At 43.4% G+C, this 17,016-nt stretch overlaps 2 protein-coding genes across 4 annotated transcripts in view; one reads left to right on the top strand and one right to left on the bottom strand.

The window, feature by feature from the left end:
• The first annotated feature begins 548 nt into the window (after positions 1–548).
• Positions 549–6,005, top strand: LOC133994100 (protein ABHD15). The gene is made up of 3 exons (XM_062433296.1): positions 549–1,464; positions 1,778–2,007; positions 2,403–6,005. Exons 1-3 carry the CDS (start codon positions 733–735, stop codon positions 3,127–3,129), a joined length of 1,689 nt encoding a protein of 562 aa, XP_062289280.1. The 5' UTR covers positions 549–732; the 3' UTR covers positions 3,130–6,005.
• Positions 4,080–17,016, bottom strand: part of taok1b (TAO kinase 1b) — a 28,672-nt gene continuing 15,735 nt past the window's right edge. For all 3 annotated transcript variants that reach the window (XM_062433277.1, XM_062433278.1, XM_062433279.1), the window contains exons 10-21: positions 15,770–15,851; positions 13,427–13,594; positions 12,991–13,203; positions 12,633–12,767; positions 12,298–12,534; positions 11,931–12,059; positions 11,725–11,808; positions 11,344–11,463; positions 10,981–11,220; positions 10,235–10,447; positions 8,615–8,797; positions 4,080–8,265 (exon numbers count right to left, since the gene is read on the bottom strand). In XM_062433277.1, the coding sequence (XP_062289261.1) occupies positions 7,765–8,265; positions 8,615–8,797; positions 10,235–10,447; positions 10,981–11,220; positions 11,344–11,463; positions 11,725–11,808; positions 11,931–12,059; positions 12,298–12,534; positions 12,633–12,767; positions 12,991–13,203; positions 13,427–13,594; positions 15,770–15,851 (2,305 nt within the window). In that variant the 3' untranslated portion in view covers positions 4,080–7,764. The remainder of the gene's footprint in view (positions 8,266–8,614; positions 8,798–10,234; positions 10,448–10,980; positions 11,221–11,343; positions 11,464–11,724; positions 11,809–11,930; positions 12,060–12,297; positions 12,535–12,632; positions 12,768–12,990; positions 13,204–13,426; positions 13,595–15,769; positions 15,852–17,016) is intronic.

Here is a 17,016-nt window from a genome sequence, read left to right on the forward strand (position 1 = left end):
AGACGTAATGAATGACACTTTATCATGATAACATTAACACTATAACAGCACGTTTTTAACCTCAAACCTCACTAGAAATTCAATTACTATAAAAACTGAGATTTCTTTTTCTTCGTATCTGGCATAATTAAACTAAAAAAAATACTAATACTGACATATATTTGTGATGCATTGATATATAGCCACTATATTGATCAGTCTCATCAGTTTATGAAGGATGCTGGTGATAAAAAATGGACCTGCTCTGATGCATGTGACTGTATGTTATTTTATTCAGCATGTAAAAAGCTTCCCGGACATGTCCACTCAAAACTGACTCGAAACAAGGGTAAGAATATATTGTTAGATTAGTTTTAGAGCTGGAATATACATGTCAAATACACCTTGCAAGTCTCTAATGTCACTGCTATATCAACAATGTAAACTGATGAACTGGGGAAGCAGGTTAGCGTTAATGGGACAGATTTATGTGACCTGTGTTTGTTCAGTTTCTATCTGAGCTTAAGCTTGGAGTAAATGATTTATGGAGGGTGGCGAAATGACAGGGGCAGGAGAAACTGCAAAGGGGGGCAACAATTGACATTAGACTCCTAAATCTTCTTGGATTTATTAACAAACTGGGGGCAAAAAGACGGCTTTCAGGAGTTTTTACGATATGGGAGTCTGAGGTTAAAAACTTTGCTGTGAAAACATTGGATTTGATGTGAAAGTACAATCACACTGTATTCACCAATGGCAGCCTTTGTATTGGATTGCTTGTTCTGTTTGCTCCCGTCTCTGTTACTGTTGGTGCTGTCTCTGGCTCTCCGCTGGCCGAGAGTGAGCTGCTGGACGAGGCTGGCTGTCAGGGCTGCAGGCAGGAGACTCTGGGTCATCATCTGCCTGATCCTGGAGTTGCCGCTAGACAGAAATACAAGAAAATGGACCGAGGAAGCCGTATCACCAGGGACAGACCAGACATCAGATAGACCCAGGCTGATTTGCAAACCCACTGCTCTCGCCAAATATCTGCTGCGACATTGTGGCTCTCTGGCCAGGCCGAGACTGGCCATCTGGCCCAGAGGAGACCCCCACCTGCAGACTCTGTCCAGCTTGCTGTTTGGACAACGCAGAGACACATTACGGTTCACTAGAGACCATCTGTTAGTGAGGGATGGAGGAACTGTAGCTCTGGACTGGGCTGTGGGGACAAGACTGGGTGAGGTGGTCGGGAGGAAGAGGTGGGAGGGGAGAAAGGAGCATCAGTCAGGGGGGAAAGCTCTAGGCTGCTTCACCGTAGCACCTCCAGTCCTCCTCCTCATCCCACAGTCCTGGGGAGGGATAACACCTCACCTAAAGGCGCTGTGCCATATGGCCATGCGTCAAGGGTTCTATGTGGTGGTGTTTCACCCTCGAGGTACAGCAGGTTCACCGATGACCACGGCACGAATGACTGAGTTCGGAGACCCAGCTGATCTTGAGCAGGTACAGAAAGAACTTTTTTTATTGTAGTTTGCCCCAAATGGCCCCCCCCACTCTTATTTCATCAATGTATGTTTTATAAATGATGATTTCATGAGACTGTTGTGAATTTGTGCTGAAAGATTGGTCAATAAATTAGATAGATGGATGGATGGATAGACAGATTTCCTCCTTTTCTCCATTGTATTTCAGTGAATTTAACACATTTAGGTTTTGGTCTGGTTGAAATTCTCACATATTTTCTGTGAAAGTATATTTTGCTGATTCAGTGGGTTTTTTTTATTACCTGACAGTGATGATATATTTCATGTTTCAGGCGATTGCTTATATCCATAGCTGCCACCCGTCCTCCATGCTGGTCGCAGTGAGCGAGGGTTCAGGCTCAGGGATTCTTCTTTCCTACTTGGGGGAGTGTGGATCAAGTTCTCACCTGATGGCAGCTGCAACCATCTCACCTGTACTCCTGGGTCAGCTGTGGTTTGAAACAGCTATGCCGCCTATTTATCGTTCGGGAGCGCTCTTTCACCGGAAACTGCAGCTGAGTAGGTGAGGGGAAATTAGAGAAAGATGAAAATGCATTAATATGGTGAATTAGTGTTATGTGGGACACCTGAGCTCAGATTCATCTTTCTCTTTTTCTACCAAACATCACTGATTAGACCTTTCAGCCTGACCTGTCCCACCTTTCTGTTTTCCATTATTTCTTCAGAGTCTGATATTTGCATTCTCTGTTCTGATACGATTATATAAGACCTCAGGGGTTTCAGGATGGGATTGGGTGTGGTTATTATGAGCTATTGGCATCATATCAAAATGTATTGTTAAAATGACAATTGCATAAATTGTCCCATGTTACTCTAATTCACCTTAATACAGATATGAGTGCCATATGGATATAATCATAACAGCTTATTCTGTTTCATTCTTCACTTGTTGCTAAGATACGGCAGTTCCTTCAGAGCAGTGCTGGATGTGGATCGGGCCCTCAGCTGTTCCTCCCTCAGAGACTTTGAGGAGACTCTTTTCTGCTCATCAGTCCATCATAAGTGGACACCTCCCAGACCTCCAAAGGGCTCTGTAAACTCTGGGCTGAGCTCAGGATCTTCTTCCCCACGGGGTCTGGCACCCTCAGTGGCCTGGGGACTGGGCGAGAGGGCTTCCCCAGCCAAGGACTGGAACAGCTACTGGGAGAGGAATGAACCACTGAGAGATGCAGATGAGGTGGCGGTGCCTGTGCTCTGCATCTGCAGCCGTGATGACCCTCTCCTCCCGCCAACCTCCACCTTGCCCCTTCCCCTTTTCCAGAGCAACCCTTATTTCCTTCTGGTGTTGACAGACGGAGGAGGGCACTGTGGGTTCAGTCTGGAGAGCCGAGAAGAGAGTGAGGGAGGGAGGATCAGAAAGGAGGAGGTAGAGGAAGGTAACTGGAGTCATATCGCAGTTCTGGAGTACTTCAGAGTCATGGCTGATTTTCTGAAAGGAGAGGAGAAGGATGTTCCTACAGGAGAGTATAGTCATGCCGGGCAGAGGAGCAGGATCAGTAACGTGGCCCCACCTCGCAGGAGGAGAGCCGCCATGATGAGGAGACCAAGACCTCAGGCGCCTGGACAGACCTTTGTGGAAGCAGAGGAAGAAAACTTCACCTGGAAGAGGTCGTATACACGCTGAGGGGAAAGAGAAGGTGGAGGATGATCTGCAGAGAGACTTCAACAACTTTGGGTTTTTAATGAGCAACTGTTGGGAGGGAAAATGATTCTTCTTTGCTGGGCCAAGAAAAAAACATACATATTCTCAGAAGATGGCTTCCCTTGTTACAATAAATCTTTAAATGTATGTTTAACCCTCCTGTTGTCCTCGAGTCAAGGAAGGAAGGGAGGAAGAAGGAAGGAAGGGAGGGAGAAGGAAGGAAGGGAGGGAGAAAGGAAGAAGGAAGGAAGGGAGGAAGAAGGAAAAGAGGGAGGAAGAAGGAAGGAAAAGAGGGAGGAAGGAAGGAACGGAGGAAGAATGAAGGAAAGGAGGGAGGGAGAAAGGAAAAGAGGAAGGAAGGAAGCTAGGTGGAGGAAAGAAAGAAAGAAGGAGGGAGGGAGGAAGGAAGGACAGAAGGAAGGAGGGAGGAAGGAAGGACAGAAGGAAGGGAGGAAAGAAGGAGGGAGGGAGGAAGGAAGGACAGAAGGAAGGAAGGAAAAAAGGAAAGAAGGAGGGAGGGAGGAAGGAGGGAAAGAAGGAAGGGAGGAAAGAGAGAGGAAGGAAAGAAAGAGAGAAGGAAGGGAGGAAAGAAGGAAGGAAGGAAGGAAGGGAGGAAAGAAGGAACAGTCAGAACAGACGGGGTCAATTTGACCCGGGAGGACGACACAAAGGTTAAAAAAAGGAATTCAGTACTAACAATTAAAGGGAATTTAACTACTGCTGTAAGAAAACCCCCTGTGCACTGAGTCAAAGAGAGGATATACAAACTAAACAAGCTATTTGGCATCAAATACACTTTTTTTTCCTGCTGTATGAATTAAAAATTGGATCAAAATACCTCAGGGATGTTTGACAAACAGTTTAAAGATTTCAAAAATATGTAGGCTGAGGGGTTTCTTTGATGCACACATAAAATCACCACAGGGACGAAGAAATATTAAAATTACTTTATTACAGATGATTCTTTATCCAGTAGCCCTCTTCCAACAAAAAATAGTAATTACAAACAAAATATTACATTTATCCCCTAAACTTTGTTTCTGAATTTCTTTTATACATTTTAAATCACTTGTTCATCTGTAAGGAATAGCTTTTTCTCTTCTGCTATGCGACATTCAGCTTTTTGCACAATCTATACAATTTAATACAGTTTAATACAGGTCTCTGGACCAGGGAGAAAAAACAGCAAGACCCACCAAATGACAGGAGAGATAAAAGGAATACTGATAAACAGACTGTACAGAGACGTAACCCTGCCTCCCGCTTACTGTCAGCCAATGGCAGCCGTCCCTCAGCACACCGAGAGGGATCACAGTAGACTCTTTAATCTGGTCAATCACTTGTGCAATCAGTGCAAATGATCCAGTTCAGTGACCAATGTCTAAAGCTAGACTCTGCCCCGACTGCCTCGCAAAAACACCTGGGGGGGGGGGGTTTCTAGTAAACACAAGAGATGGACTAAAAATCTGCCACTCGTTTGGCCCTCTGCAGACGTCATTTGGAAAATAAAATGACCCTTTCTGGCATTAAAGGAAATAAAACATTAGAGAATTGGAAAAATGGTGGATAAAAGATGTTGGGTACAGAGAAATGAGATCACAATATTCTGTCTGGGGTTTTTTTCTTCTTCAGAACAGAGCCAATGAAAAACTATTCTGAATGGCGGGTGGCAAGATTTATAAAAAAAAGAAAAGAAAAAAAAGGCAAATACTTAAGTGCAGAGTAAAACATATTTTTGTGTGTGTGACCAAAACAAAAGAGGGTTCACCCCAGAAAACCTCTGAGTAACCTTTTGTAGATCAATGATACATTTTCAGTCTTGTGCAAGAATTTTGAGTCAATATCTGGTTGTGAAATAAACTAAATATCGTTCTTACAGCCAAATATTTCAGAATTCAGCAACTTTTCTGATTTTCTACATCTTTAAAAAAGACAATTCTTTCTTTTTCTAAGTTATTATAACCTTGACTTTAGGCCCGAGTCTTCTAAAAACCATGAAAAACCTAAATGCACAGACTGAATCTTCTACAATGGGTATCATAATGTCAGTAAAATATAGCCAATGCTAAAAGCAAAGGCTAAACCTATCTAGATTTCAAATTATGTGCAAAATCATTCTTATTCAGCATTAAAACAAAAATGTTGCCATTTGCTCGAGGGCAATCTGACCTAGAGTTGTGTTATCTTTCACAACAGTTGCAAGTTGCAAGTTACGAGAGTGAAAAGCCAGCGTCTGTAAATCAAAACGTTCATTTGAAACGCTGATGCGCTGGTCTAAAAACCACGTCACTGTGTTCGCATCACGACAAGTTAATTTGTCTTTGTTTTGTCAATTAGATTTCCATATTTTCTAATTCAAAATATACAATATTAACAGAGTTCCTGTACATTCCACCTCTGAAAAATCATAATGCATAAACTCTGCATTTCACTATAAGACTTCCACCTCTATCTCTATAATCATTTTTTTAATAGATTTATATAATAATACATATATTGGTATATATAGATGTTCTTCTTTTCTTTCACTTGGTTGAAGAGCTCTTCCCAAATAGATCAGGGGAGGAGGGCTGAGACCACACCGAGGCTCAGGAGGGGAGGAAACGGCGGTGGAAGGGAAGCGGGGGAGATCGGTGGTCAGAACAACGACACTGGGGTCACGAGGGGTGAGACAGAGCGGGGTGTCGGACCAGGGAAGGTTGCAGGGGCATGGCAGCGGGGATCACAGCATCACCACCCATCCACCCACCGAGACATTCAGCAGTCACCAACCAGCAGAGGGGCTTGTGAAGCTCCTCCTCACGCTGCGTGTTCATTCACTTTGACTCTAGACACTTTAAAAAGATCTTTTTTTTTTTTTAAACAAACAACACACGGGGATGTTTTGAGGCAGCTGTGATGGTTAAAGCTGCCTGAAGAGTTGCCCTGACACAAATACTAAGTTTTTGAACTTACTGCTGCCTGCTGCTGAGTGTGAGGCTCATTTACAGCCAGCTCACTTAACTGATAAATACGCTAGTTTTCAAAAATTCTGATTTCTTGTTTCCTTTTTTTTTTTTTTTTTTTTACACCTATAACGTCCCACTTTCTCAAAGTTGACCCTGGTACATGCATTCATCAGCATAGTGTGCAAAGGGACATACTGTTTGACTAGGAATTGTTATGTGTGTGTGTGCGTAAATACGTCTAATTAACATTTTCATTGGGGATCACAACACTCCCTGGTGAAGCGCCTTCTTGAGGTAGGCCAACAGACATGATCCGATACGTCAGAGAACGTTTTTTCTACTGCATAGTGCGTCGCTTTCACCGACACAGATTAGCCAGATTAGACCAATAAATGACTGCAGACAAGTGAAGACTGAACACCAGGTTTGAAACTTTTCAAGTAGGAGGTTAGTGCTGCTGAAAACCCATCCCTGTCACACGAGGGCTGCGGACTGGTCGAGCAGAAGCATCCCTCGCTCTGGCCGTCCAGCGGGGCAGGTGTGAGTGACGGCGGAGGCCTTGTGGAAACCCAAGAGCTGAGCCGACGAGGAGGATACATACACTAAAATGACTGCTTTTCTCCTCCGATCCAGCAACACATGAATATACTTGGCCTCAAAAGTATTAGCTGAACTTCCACTGATGTCTCTGGCACAATCTCTTTAAATACACAACAATATGTTGGCAAGAATAATGACTAATCTGACTCTGCACCCTTAACCTTTTGGCATATTTGAGGCATCGCTCACAGTACACAATAACACTTACACTTGTCAGAGATACCCGCTGGTACTCACTTACAACAACTTTTGCACTTTCTCTTTTAATATTCCCTCTAGACCTGTTCAGCATGTTCTGAAACGGTCCATCATTCAATCTGTCTTAAGTCAGAGCCCTACATTACCTCCCGCCTTCTGATTTCCCTGCAACTGCACAAAAAGAAATAATCTCTTTAAACTTTGAACTTTCAGTAAGTTGTGTTTGTCTGTGCTTAAATCTTGAGCTGTGAATGGTTTGCGGAGCCTTCAGCATTTGCACACGGACACATCTCCTAACATTAATTTAAAAACTGCCCACTGAATGTGAAATGTCACTGTGCAACCACAATATCAGAGCAATCAGATTTGCCTAAAATGCTTCTGAAAAGCAAACCACAAACAACTGCAAATAAACAATACTACTCTGGATCTATGGCAACAGAGACTAGAATGGCAAAAATAAAACACATAAAATACCACTTTAGGCTATAGTAAAAAAAAAAAAAAGAAAACAGCCTACTACTGCACTGTGGCATACTGTACATGGTGCTCAGCCATCTTGGATTTGTGTCGGGGCTTTTGGGTTTCCACAGACTCCTGCTATCAGTGCACTGATGTGAGAGAGCAGTGGTGATGGGAGAGGAACTGGGCTGAGGGAAACCCGGCCTCAGTACTGTGCAGTGTGTTTCAGATGTACTGTGGGAAATAACAAGTCTATGTAAAGCATGTGTGGTGCATGCATGGTGTGTGTCTGTGAACAGTGTGACCTCGGTGCACGAGGATTTAATGTTAAGACAAATATTGTGTTGGTAGTGTATGTGTGTGTGTGTGTGTGTGTGTATGTGTGTGTATGTGTGTGTGTGTGTGTTTTCTAGGTGTACGACAGGTGGGATCCGTTGGAGATCTGAGAGGTGATGCTGGCGCTCCTGCTCATGCCCTGTTCACTCCGCCCCCCTGATGACGTCCTCCTCATAGCCTGCGGGCTGTTCCTCACCCCTCCTGCACCTCCCCCGCTTCCCCTCTGACTCCCTCCTCCAGGGTGGTGGAGGCTCCAGGGTGGCGGGCCCCCAGCCAGCATGGGGTGACCCCAGGGCTGCTGTGAGCTGGAGCCCCCCTGGTGATGATGACTATGATGGCCTCCACCTCCGCTTCCTCCGGGCCAGTGACCTCCTCCCTGAGCCCCCTGGCCTCCTCCTCCTCCTCCCCCCCAGCCTCCCTGGGAATCGGAAGCCAGGTTGGTGAGCACCATGTTGCTGAAGCCCAGCCGCATGGACTCCGAGTCAAAAGCCTCGATCTCTCGGGCCTGGCGCTCAAGCAGGGAGCGGATTCGCTCCAAGCGCTCGTTCTGCAGGGCGAGCATTTCCTCTTCAATCTGAGGAGAAGAAGACAGAGGACAAGTGAGTGCACAATAAATGATAAATGTGCACTTTTCCTGTTTGAAAGGACAGCTGGTTCTTCAATTCTAGATAAAAAAACTGAAATAAAACAACAAACCAGATTTTTTATGAGCAAATGATCACAAGTAGAAACAAGGCCCACTCAAGGGGAAAAGACTCAGAAAGCTAAGCCAAGGCTAAATAACCTTTAGTTTAAAGACATGTTACCAACACATGGTAGTCCCATGACAGCACACCTTCAGTGTCACTCCCAAATTTACTGACAGGACTTGACAAGACCTGACATCCTGACAACACTCAACAACGGTCCAGGGACTTTCTTACTTTCTGTTCCAGCAGAGCCCTTCGCAGTGAGACCCTCTGCTCCAGCTCCCTCCTTTCCTTGTCGTGCTGGGCGTCGGTTTGCATCTTGATCTTGCTCTGGTAAGCGTTGAGCAGCTCCAGCTCCTGCTGCAGCTGCATCCTCAGAACCTGACACTCCCCCTCCTGAGCTTCATCTAACCGCAGCTGAGGTCAGGCGAGTCAAAGAGAGACATAAAGAGAGAGAAAGATACAGATGTTTGTTTTTGCCCAGGTGCCATTAATACAGAATCATTCATTTTTATTCCTCATAACTGACTAATGTTGGACACAATAATGCTGCAACTAAATTAGAATGAACACAATAAATGTACTAATATTTGCCTTGAAAGTATTCATGTGTCATGTATTTAACAAACACATGAATACATTAAAACAGAAAGTATGTGTGACGGCCCTTTTGCAAATTCACAAAATGTTCTTGGTTGCATTTTTGGTGCTGATCACATGTTCCTAAATTAGACATTACCTCATTCATATAATCATTTTGCTCATTTCAAACTACATTGTATTATGTACATTTCTTTTACAGCTGCTGGAAACAAAGATCCATAAACACGCCTTCATTTGATAAGTTTGACTCATTTTTTTGGGGTTTATACAATAAAAAGCTTTTATAGGAAAACATTTTAAATGACGTAATTTGATTGAAAATGTATTGTTTAGGTATTTATACTAACCCAACCAACATTTTCAAACAATGTCCAGTGATGAGACTAAATTAGGACATTTTCATATCAATAGACCTCACGTAAGAAGCATGTACAAAGACATTTGTTCTTCAAATGCACATTTGAGTGATTAAAGAACATTTTTTAGGGTTCATCAATTTTCCAGCAACTATAATTTTCTTCTTAGGTACGAATGAAATTCACGAGTGGTCCAGACCTGTCGAGTCATGAATAGATCTGCTTTTCTTCCCTGGGGAGAAACACTTAACTTACAATTATAATGCCCTAATCTAAATTAATTTAGAATTTAAATATGAACTGATATTGCATATAATGACACATTTATATTGTTTGCCATATTTTATCATCATGGCTATCAACTTATCTAAAAAGGCTTTTTTTAAAGATTTTTTTAGACTTTTATTGGCATATTTTGGCATCGCTACATCTACATTTCAGTAGTTCTCTCACTGACAGCTGCCTCTGTGTCTCTGTAGCTCTCTGTCAATTATCATGTTATAATATTCTTTACTAATATCACTGTGACTGTCACATCACAGAAGGCTTTGCTTTAGAGAGATGTTTCAGGTCTCCCACTGACACAAAGCAAGACTTGAAGTTGTGCAAAGTTTTTTACTCTTTGAGAACTTTTAGTGAATGAAACTCGCCCACAAACAGAACATGGAGCCTTATATGGTGGTTCTAGGGGCGCGGATTGATGCTAATGATCACATCTCACAATCACGTACATCCTCATGAACAGGTGACTTTCATCAGGGTGAAACTATTAATTTACGACAAGCTCAGGCAGTACGAGTTTGTTGAATCCCACAAAGGATTTTCATATTTTCCTCATATTGCTTCGTGCAAGAACAAAGACAAAAATAAGAAGACCTTCTCTTCATGTACTCACAGCCTGTGTGGAGAGCATTTCATTGATGGAGTGGTCGTACTGCTCAGCCAGGATGGCCAGCTTCCTGGTCTGCTCTTCCTTCAGCCTCTTGAGCACAGCCTTGTGATCAGACTTGGGCGTGGTCTCCAGCAGGTGGTTCCTGAGGGCCTTGTACTGCCTGGTCTGAGTTTTACAAGTGTCCTGGAACTGCTTCTTAATCTGAAGTTCCTTAGACTGAAGGAGACAGAAGATGTTGAGGAGCTTAACTCCTGGAGATGTTGTCAAGTCAAGTCAATCTTATTTTCTAGCGCTTTTCATACAAAACGGCAGATCAAGGTGCTTAAGAACAGCATTAAAGTGACTGATCAACATGATGAAATAATTTTAAAGCAAAGTTTAAAAATACAGAAATACAACAATTAAAAATGAACACAAAATCAAGCACAAGAAAATCTGTTGTCCAGCCACACACATACTCAGGTAATAAGTTGACTAATTATAAACTTGAGAAAACAGAAAGGTTTTAAGTTTTCTATCAAGTGTTGAAATAAGTGTCTGATCTCAGATCATCTGGTAGAGCAGGACCAAAGTAGCTAAAAGCTCCCTCTGAAGGCCTGGATCTTGTTCTGGGTACAGTTAAAATGACAACTACCAGATAACCTGAGGTGTCTGGCTGGACTGTATTCAGTGAGCAGGTGCAGAACCATTACATGCTTTGCATAAATGAGGGATCAAAACAGAAAAACCCTCTCCATGAGTTTCTATACCTTGAGGCTCTTGGGCTGTTGTCGGACCTCCATGACATGCTTGCGCCTCAGCTCCCTCTCCCTCCTCTTATTGTACTCCAGCTGGTTGGTGAGCTCTGTCTGGTGCTGGGTTCGTATCAGCTCTGCCCGCGCCTTCTGGATCGTCCCCAGGTGCCGGAACTCCAGCTCCTGCATTGACTCGTGATGCCTGAGCAGCATGGCGTGCTCCAGGTCCTTCTGTGTCTGCCGTTTGTTCAGCTCCTGAAAAAAAGAGGGGGAAAGGCAGGTTAAGACTGGTCAAAGGATTAAGAAACTTAATGAAATCCAACAAAAAGAAAGTAAGAGTGGGTGGTGGCAGCTGGTACTCTTTGTGTGTGAGACTACCTCTCTGGCCAGATCCTGCTCGACATTGTGTCTGGCAATGAGGATCCTGCGTTTGAACCTCCGACACTCTAACTCCAGGTACTGCCTCTGTCTCCTCAACAGGTTAGCCTCCTCCTCCGCCTGGTAATAGACATGACCGATGTGGCATTACTATAATTTACTGTATACCTCACACAGAATCCAGAGAGAAGAAGACTTGGGAGATTAAGTTTATGGACACTGATCTCAGAAGCTAAGAAGGGTCGGTCCTGGTTAATACTTAAAAAAGGGAAAGTTTTATTAATGTCACAGATTCTAGTGAATACATGCATTTGTTGCCGTGTTTGCATAAAATCATTACTTGGTCTTGCTTGTGTACATATTGTACATATTCGTCCTGACCTGGAAGTGCTGGATGTTCTCTTTCTGCTTGGACAGCCACTCCTGCTTCTCTTTCTTTGGAGTGGACTGGTTCTCACTCAGCTCCTGCCACACAGGTGTAAAACACAGGTGTTGTTTAGCTTCATTCAGTGCGTCATTACAGAGGTTTAACAGGTATCACAGATCAACGAGGGTGGGAGAATCATCGGTAGCTTGTGGTGCGATACCTCTTTGAGCTGCTCCTTGCGCAGTTTGTACTCCCGCTTCTGTGACTCCAGGAAGCTGCTGAGTTCCTTCTTCTGCTGCACCTGGATGTGCTGCTGGAACTTCTTCTCATCGTTGGTAAACGTCTTCAGCTGCACCAATAGCAGAAATTGGGTAAGAGATAAAAAAAATGAAAAAAACCCCCATTTGCTCCAGTTGTAGAATCACACTTCAAAAACAGGAAAAGTTTAACATAACCTGTAAAGTAATCATATGAAGTATTTGCTATAATATGAATGGAAATTAAATATGTGCTTTTCATTTCTCACTTTTTTCCCCTTAAATGAATATTAAGTGTATTTTTTTTTCTTTATTTGTGTGTCAACGTACGTCTTTTTCCAGAGCGGCCGTGTGTTTTTTCAGCAGCTTCTCCATCTCTTGGGTAAAGTTGTTTCTCTGACTCTCCAGCTCTTTGTCTAGCCTCAGCCTGTGCTCATCCATCTCCCCTTTCAGCTTGTTCTCCAGGCCCATCAGGTGCTTCTGATGTTGCCGCCTCATGCGTTTGTATCCTGACATTTGCTCCCGCAGCTCCGAGTCCTGCTCATGTTCCTGCATCTCTCGGGTCACCTGCAAGATGAGGACGACAAGGAGAGAATCAGCTCAGTTCCATTCAGATTGAGATTAAATGACAGAGTTTGTATACGCTTAAGCAAGTGTGTTCTCACGAGTGATGCTGTGCGTATGGTGGCAAAGTGCTCTCTGTTACGGTAGTGCTTCCTCGGGGCCTGAGTTGGCGTTTCCTGGGGCTCAGAGGGTTGACTGCTGGCTGCCTGCTCCCCAGAGAAACTCTCCTCTTCTTCCTGAAGACATGAGGCAACAGCATTAACATATTATTTTGCTACAGTGCACAACAGAAAGGAAACATTGGGAAGGTTTGGGACAGAGTGAGAATCAGAGTAAGACTGGTTACAGCTTCCTAAATGTGATGATTTACTGCTTTCGTCAGTTTTGTATCACTAAACTGAACTAAACATCCAAAAAACCCATCTGAATTCATATCTGTGTCTGAGTCACTTAACCCACCGGTTTGAGGTGTATGACAGAGCTGTTGGACATGACTGTGTGGTCTCCCCCTCCCTCCATCAGGTCCAGCTCACTGCGGCTGTCCTGGGCCGCTTCGTTCAGACTGTTGACAGAGCTGCTCTGGGAGCTGGCGCTGATCGACATGCTGGGGATGGACTGATTACTGCCAACGCTGTTCACTGTTCCTGTCCGACCTGCGCCTGGTTCCAACTCCTGGAGACAGAGTGGAAGCACGACAGAGGCGAGAGCGAAGGAGAGAGAGGAAGAGCCAGAGAGAAAACACAAGAAAGACCGAGAGACACAGACAGACATGCAAGCAACCAAAGCATGCTTAGTTATTTTCCGTTGTGACAAGTGTATTTCTGTTCTCAAAAACCACACAAACCTTTATCTAACAGTTTCTTAGTTTAAATTGAACATACGACCATCCACACACCTCGTCTCCATCCTGGGCTTCTGCTGTGGGTCCGTTGTGGGCCTCCTGAAGGAGGATCTTCTTCATCTTGCGGTACTGGAGGTTGTCCAGCTCTCGCACTGCATCCTTGGTCCTCTGAATAAGATCCATCAGCACAGAGTCTGGACGTTCACGCTGCAGAAACGCATGCTGGAGGGGAGGTCGACAGGAAAAAGGAACATCATCAAAAGACAACTGGCACAAGATGAAGAGACGGAAGGGAATTTTTCTCAACCCGGCTGTCAATCTCACATTTTTATCCATTATGAGTATTGGAAACTTTTTGATAACATCTGTTGTATAAGCTCTATGACTTTGAATGGGGTACAAGCTTCATTCACATTATATATAATGTTTAACAATTTCCTCTGAGTCAGACCAACGTAAGCATTGAAAAGCTATAATTATACTCCACACATCCTGTGGAGATCTGCATGCACTTCAAAATGTATGACGTGTGCATCGACTGCACATGTCCGTGTCTAGAGATCCAATGTAGTATAAAGAGAACTCTATGCATGTCCGCTGTCTGTTTTGGAGTTTATTTGGACCTCAAGTACTCCAACTGAACGCCCTGTAGCTGTTGTAGCGAACTACACTGTAACTGTGTGGTACAGTGAATCATGTAGATGACAACCATGGGTCAAAACCAGGCGGGGAGTTCTGGTCCTCTGAAATGAGGCCAACGCGGAAGTAAGTTAAAACTGCATTCTATCAAAAGGCCACCAGGGGGCGACCGTTTTGGTGTCAAAAGGACTTCCGTCTCTATACAAGTCAATGGAGAATTCACCAACTTCTCATTTGATTTATAACCTCAGTAAACGTTTTCAAAATGTGTTTATGGTCTCAATCGCTAGTTTAAAGCCTTCTTCAATGCAGTATGATGTTCATTTGGGACATTTTGGCCTCCCTGATTTTATATTTGACGATAAAGCAGGGTATGCATTAGGGCATGGCTACGTCGTGATTGACAGGTTGATTGGTTCACAGGTTCAGGAGGGCGTCTCTTGCCCCTCCTGATGCCCATATAAGTAGAATCTGTGCTTGTTTTTTTACCCAGCATGCACCTGAAATATTCAAGATGGTGCTGCCCAGATCCGAAACTATTCGCTTCCAAGCAGCAGTCCACAAATCAATGGGTGACGTCATGGATGTTACGTCCATTTTATATACAGTCTATGGTCTGAACACGACCTTAGTGTCATTCTCCATGCAGATTAGTGGGAAGTTGGGGGCCAGAAACCCACTTCAACAACACAAGGAGAAGCAGTTACACAGAAAACACTTACAGTTTTCATTGTGATTAACCCTCCTGTTGTCCTCGAGTAAAGGGAGGAAGGAAGGAAGGAAAGGAGGAAGAAGGGAGGGAGGGAGGGAGGGAGGAAGGAAGGGAGGAAGGAAGGAAGGGAGGAAAGAAGGGAGGAAGCAAGGAAGGAAGGAAGGAAAGAAGGGAGGAAGGAAGGAAGGGAGGAAAGGAAATAAGGAAGGGAGGCAGGAAAGGAAGGCAGGATGGAGGAAATAAGGAAGGAAGGAAGGTAGGAGGGAGGGAGGAAAGAAGGAAGGAGGTAGGGAGAAAGGAAAAGAGGAAGGAAGGACAGAGGAAAGAAGGTAGGGGGAGGAAAGAAAGGGAGAAGGAAGGAGGGAGGGAGGAAGGTAGGAAGAAAAGGAAGGAAGAAAGGGGGATGGAGGAAGGAAAGAAGGAAGGGAGGAAAGAGAGAGGAAGGAAAGAAAGAGAGAAGGAGGGAGGGAGGAAGGACAGATGGAAGGAAAGAAGGAACAGTCAAAACAGACGGGGTCAATTTGACCCGGGAGGACGACACGAAGGTTAAGAACAGGTCCTTGATGTTTATGAAAAAAAAGGAAGAGCCTGTGTGCAGCACTACCATACACCCTAAGGACAATTTCCATTAGCAACAGTGAGTCCATTAGTGGGCTAAGTGACAGCTGCTCAGTTACTTAACAATAGATGCAGAATTCACGTCTCTGCAGTAATTATGTCTGTGTTTTATCTACAAAATCAAGCCCTGTGAGTGTCCCTGTACATGTTCTGCTTGTGTGTGTGTGTGTGTGTGTGTGTGTGTGTGTGTGTGTGTGTGTGTGTGTGTGTGTGTGTGTGTGTGTGTGTGTGTAAATCCGGAAGAAGAGGATTAGTGAATCAAAATAGAAGCTTATGGGGACAGAACAGAGCGCAAACATCAGAGAGAGATTTATTACCAGAGGGTTTTTCAATCTCCATCTTAACACACTGACCCCGCGCTCCCTGTATCTGTGTAGCAGAACATACAATGTGTGTGTGTGTGTGTGTGTGTGTGTGTGTCTACTTACACCCAGCATGTCGTCAGAGTGCGGTCTGTCCTGGGGGATTTTCTGAAGGCAAGAATCGATAAAGTTTCTAAAGTAATCCGTCCTGCAACAAAAATGAGAAGATAAAAGGTTACACAGACGGCCGCCTTCAGCAGATGTCAACATTGTTTTCATTTCATTTTAGGTGTATTTGTATGAGGTACATGGGTCAATGACGTATAAGGGTTTACAACAACTCAATTGTAGAATAATAAAAACAAGCATATCTAATGCAGTAGTTCAAACATTCAGCATGTTGTGTACCTGAAAGTTCATATTATAAATTTGAAATTAAGTGATTTTAGTGGGTTTTTAAAGATTAATTGGCACTGGCCTTAAAAAAAGTCATGTGGTGCGACCATGATTCATCTTGATATAAATTAATTTACTTAACACGCTTCACATCTTTTTTTACAAGTTTTCAGTAATATAAAGTGTTTGGAAACAAAGTATTTGCATTTTTTTTATTTTTGTAAATGATCTTTTATTTATATAAGATATTTCAAGATGAATCATGGTCGCACCACATGACTTTTTTTTTAAGGCCAGTGCATATTAATCTTGAAAAACCCACTAAAATCACTTTCACATTTATAATATGGATCTTCAGGTACACAACATTCTGAATGTTTGAACTACTGCATTAGATATGCTTGTTTATATTATTCTACAATTGAGTTGTTGTAAATCCTTATACGTCATTGACCCACATACTGCATCACCACATTTTCAAAAACATGCTCTGAAATGTGTTTTCCTTGTTGACCAAAGTGCTGCTTGTGTTCATGCTCCTCATCTAATCATGTTTAGATTTAATCATATCTAAATCAGATAGAATGCTAATTATGCAGAAATGGAGCCTGGAATACCAAAAAAGTTTTTTGATTACACCGTAACAGTTTGCTCCGTCATTGCAAGTGATTTGAACATTTAATCAATAATGTCCGCTTCTGCTTCTGTCCATACAGGATGCATCTGCATTCATATCTGTCATCTTTGCTTTACGTCTGTCACTAAGACAATTTATATAGATAGATAGATAGATAGATAGATGGATGGATGGATGGATGGATGGATGGATGGATAGATGGATAGATGGATAGATGGATAGATGGATAGATATACTTTATTGATCCCAAGCTGGGAAATTACAGAGTAGCAGCAGCATTACACGGACACATAGTGATGATACATATACTACGATATACTAAATATGGTAACTATACATA

This window comes from Scomber scombrus, chromosome 14 (assembly GCF_963691925.1).
Source record: "Scomber scombrus chromosome 14, fScoSco1.1, whole genome shotgun sequence".
Taxonomy (NCBI): domain Eukaryota; kingdom Metazoa; phylum Chordata; class Actinopteri; order Scombriformes; family Scombridae; genus Scomber; species Scomber scombrus.

Bases quoted from the DNA above. Each gene is read 5' to 3' on its own strand.
- LOC133994100 (XM_062433296.1), top strand. From the start codon at position 733: ATGGCAGCCTTTGTATTGGATTGCTTGTTCTGTTTGCTCCCGTCTCTG. The intron at 1,465-1,777 runs GTACAGAAAGAA...TTCATGTTTCAG, and splicing joins ACCCAGCTGATCTTGAGCAG to GCGATTGCTTATATCCATAG. The intron at 2,008-2,402 runs GTGAGGGGAAAT...CTTGTTGCTAAG, and splicing joins CGGAAACTGCAGCTGAGTAG to ATACGGCAGTTCCTTCAGAG.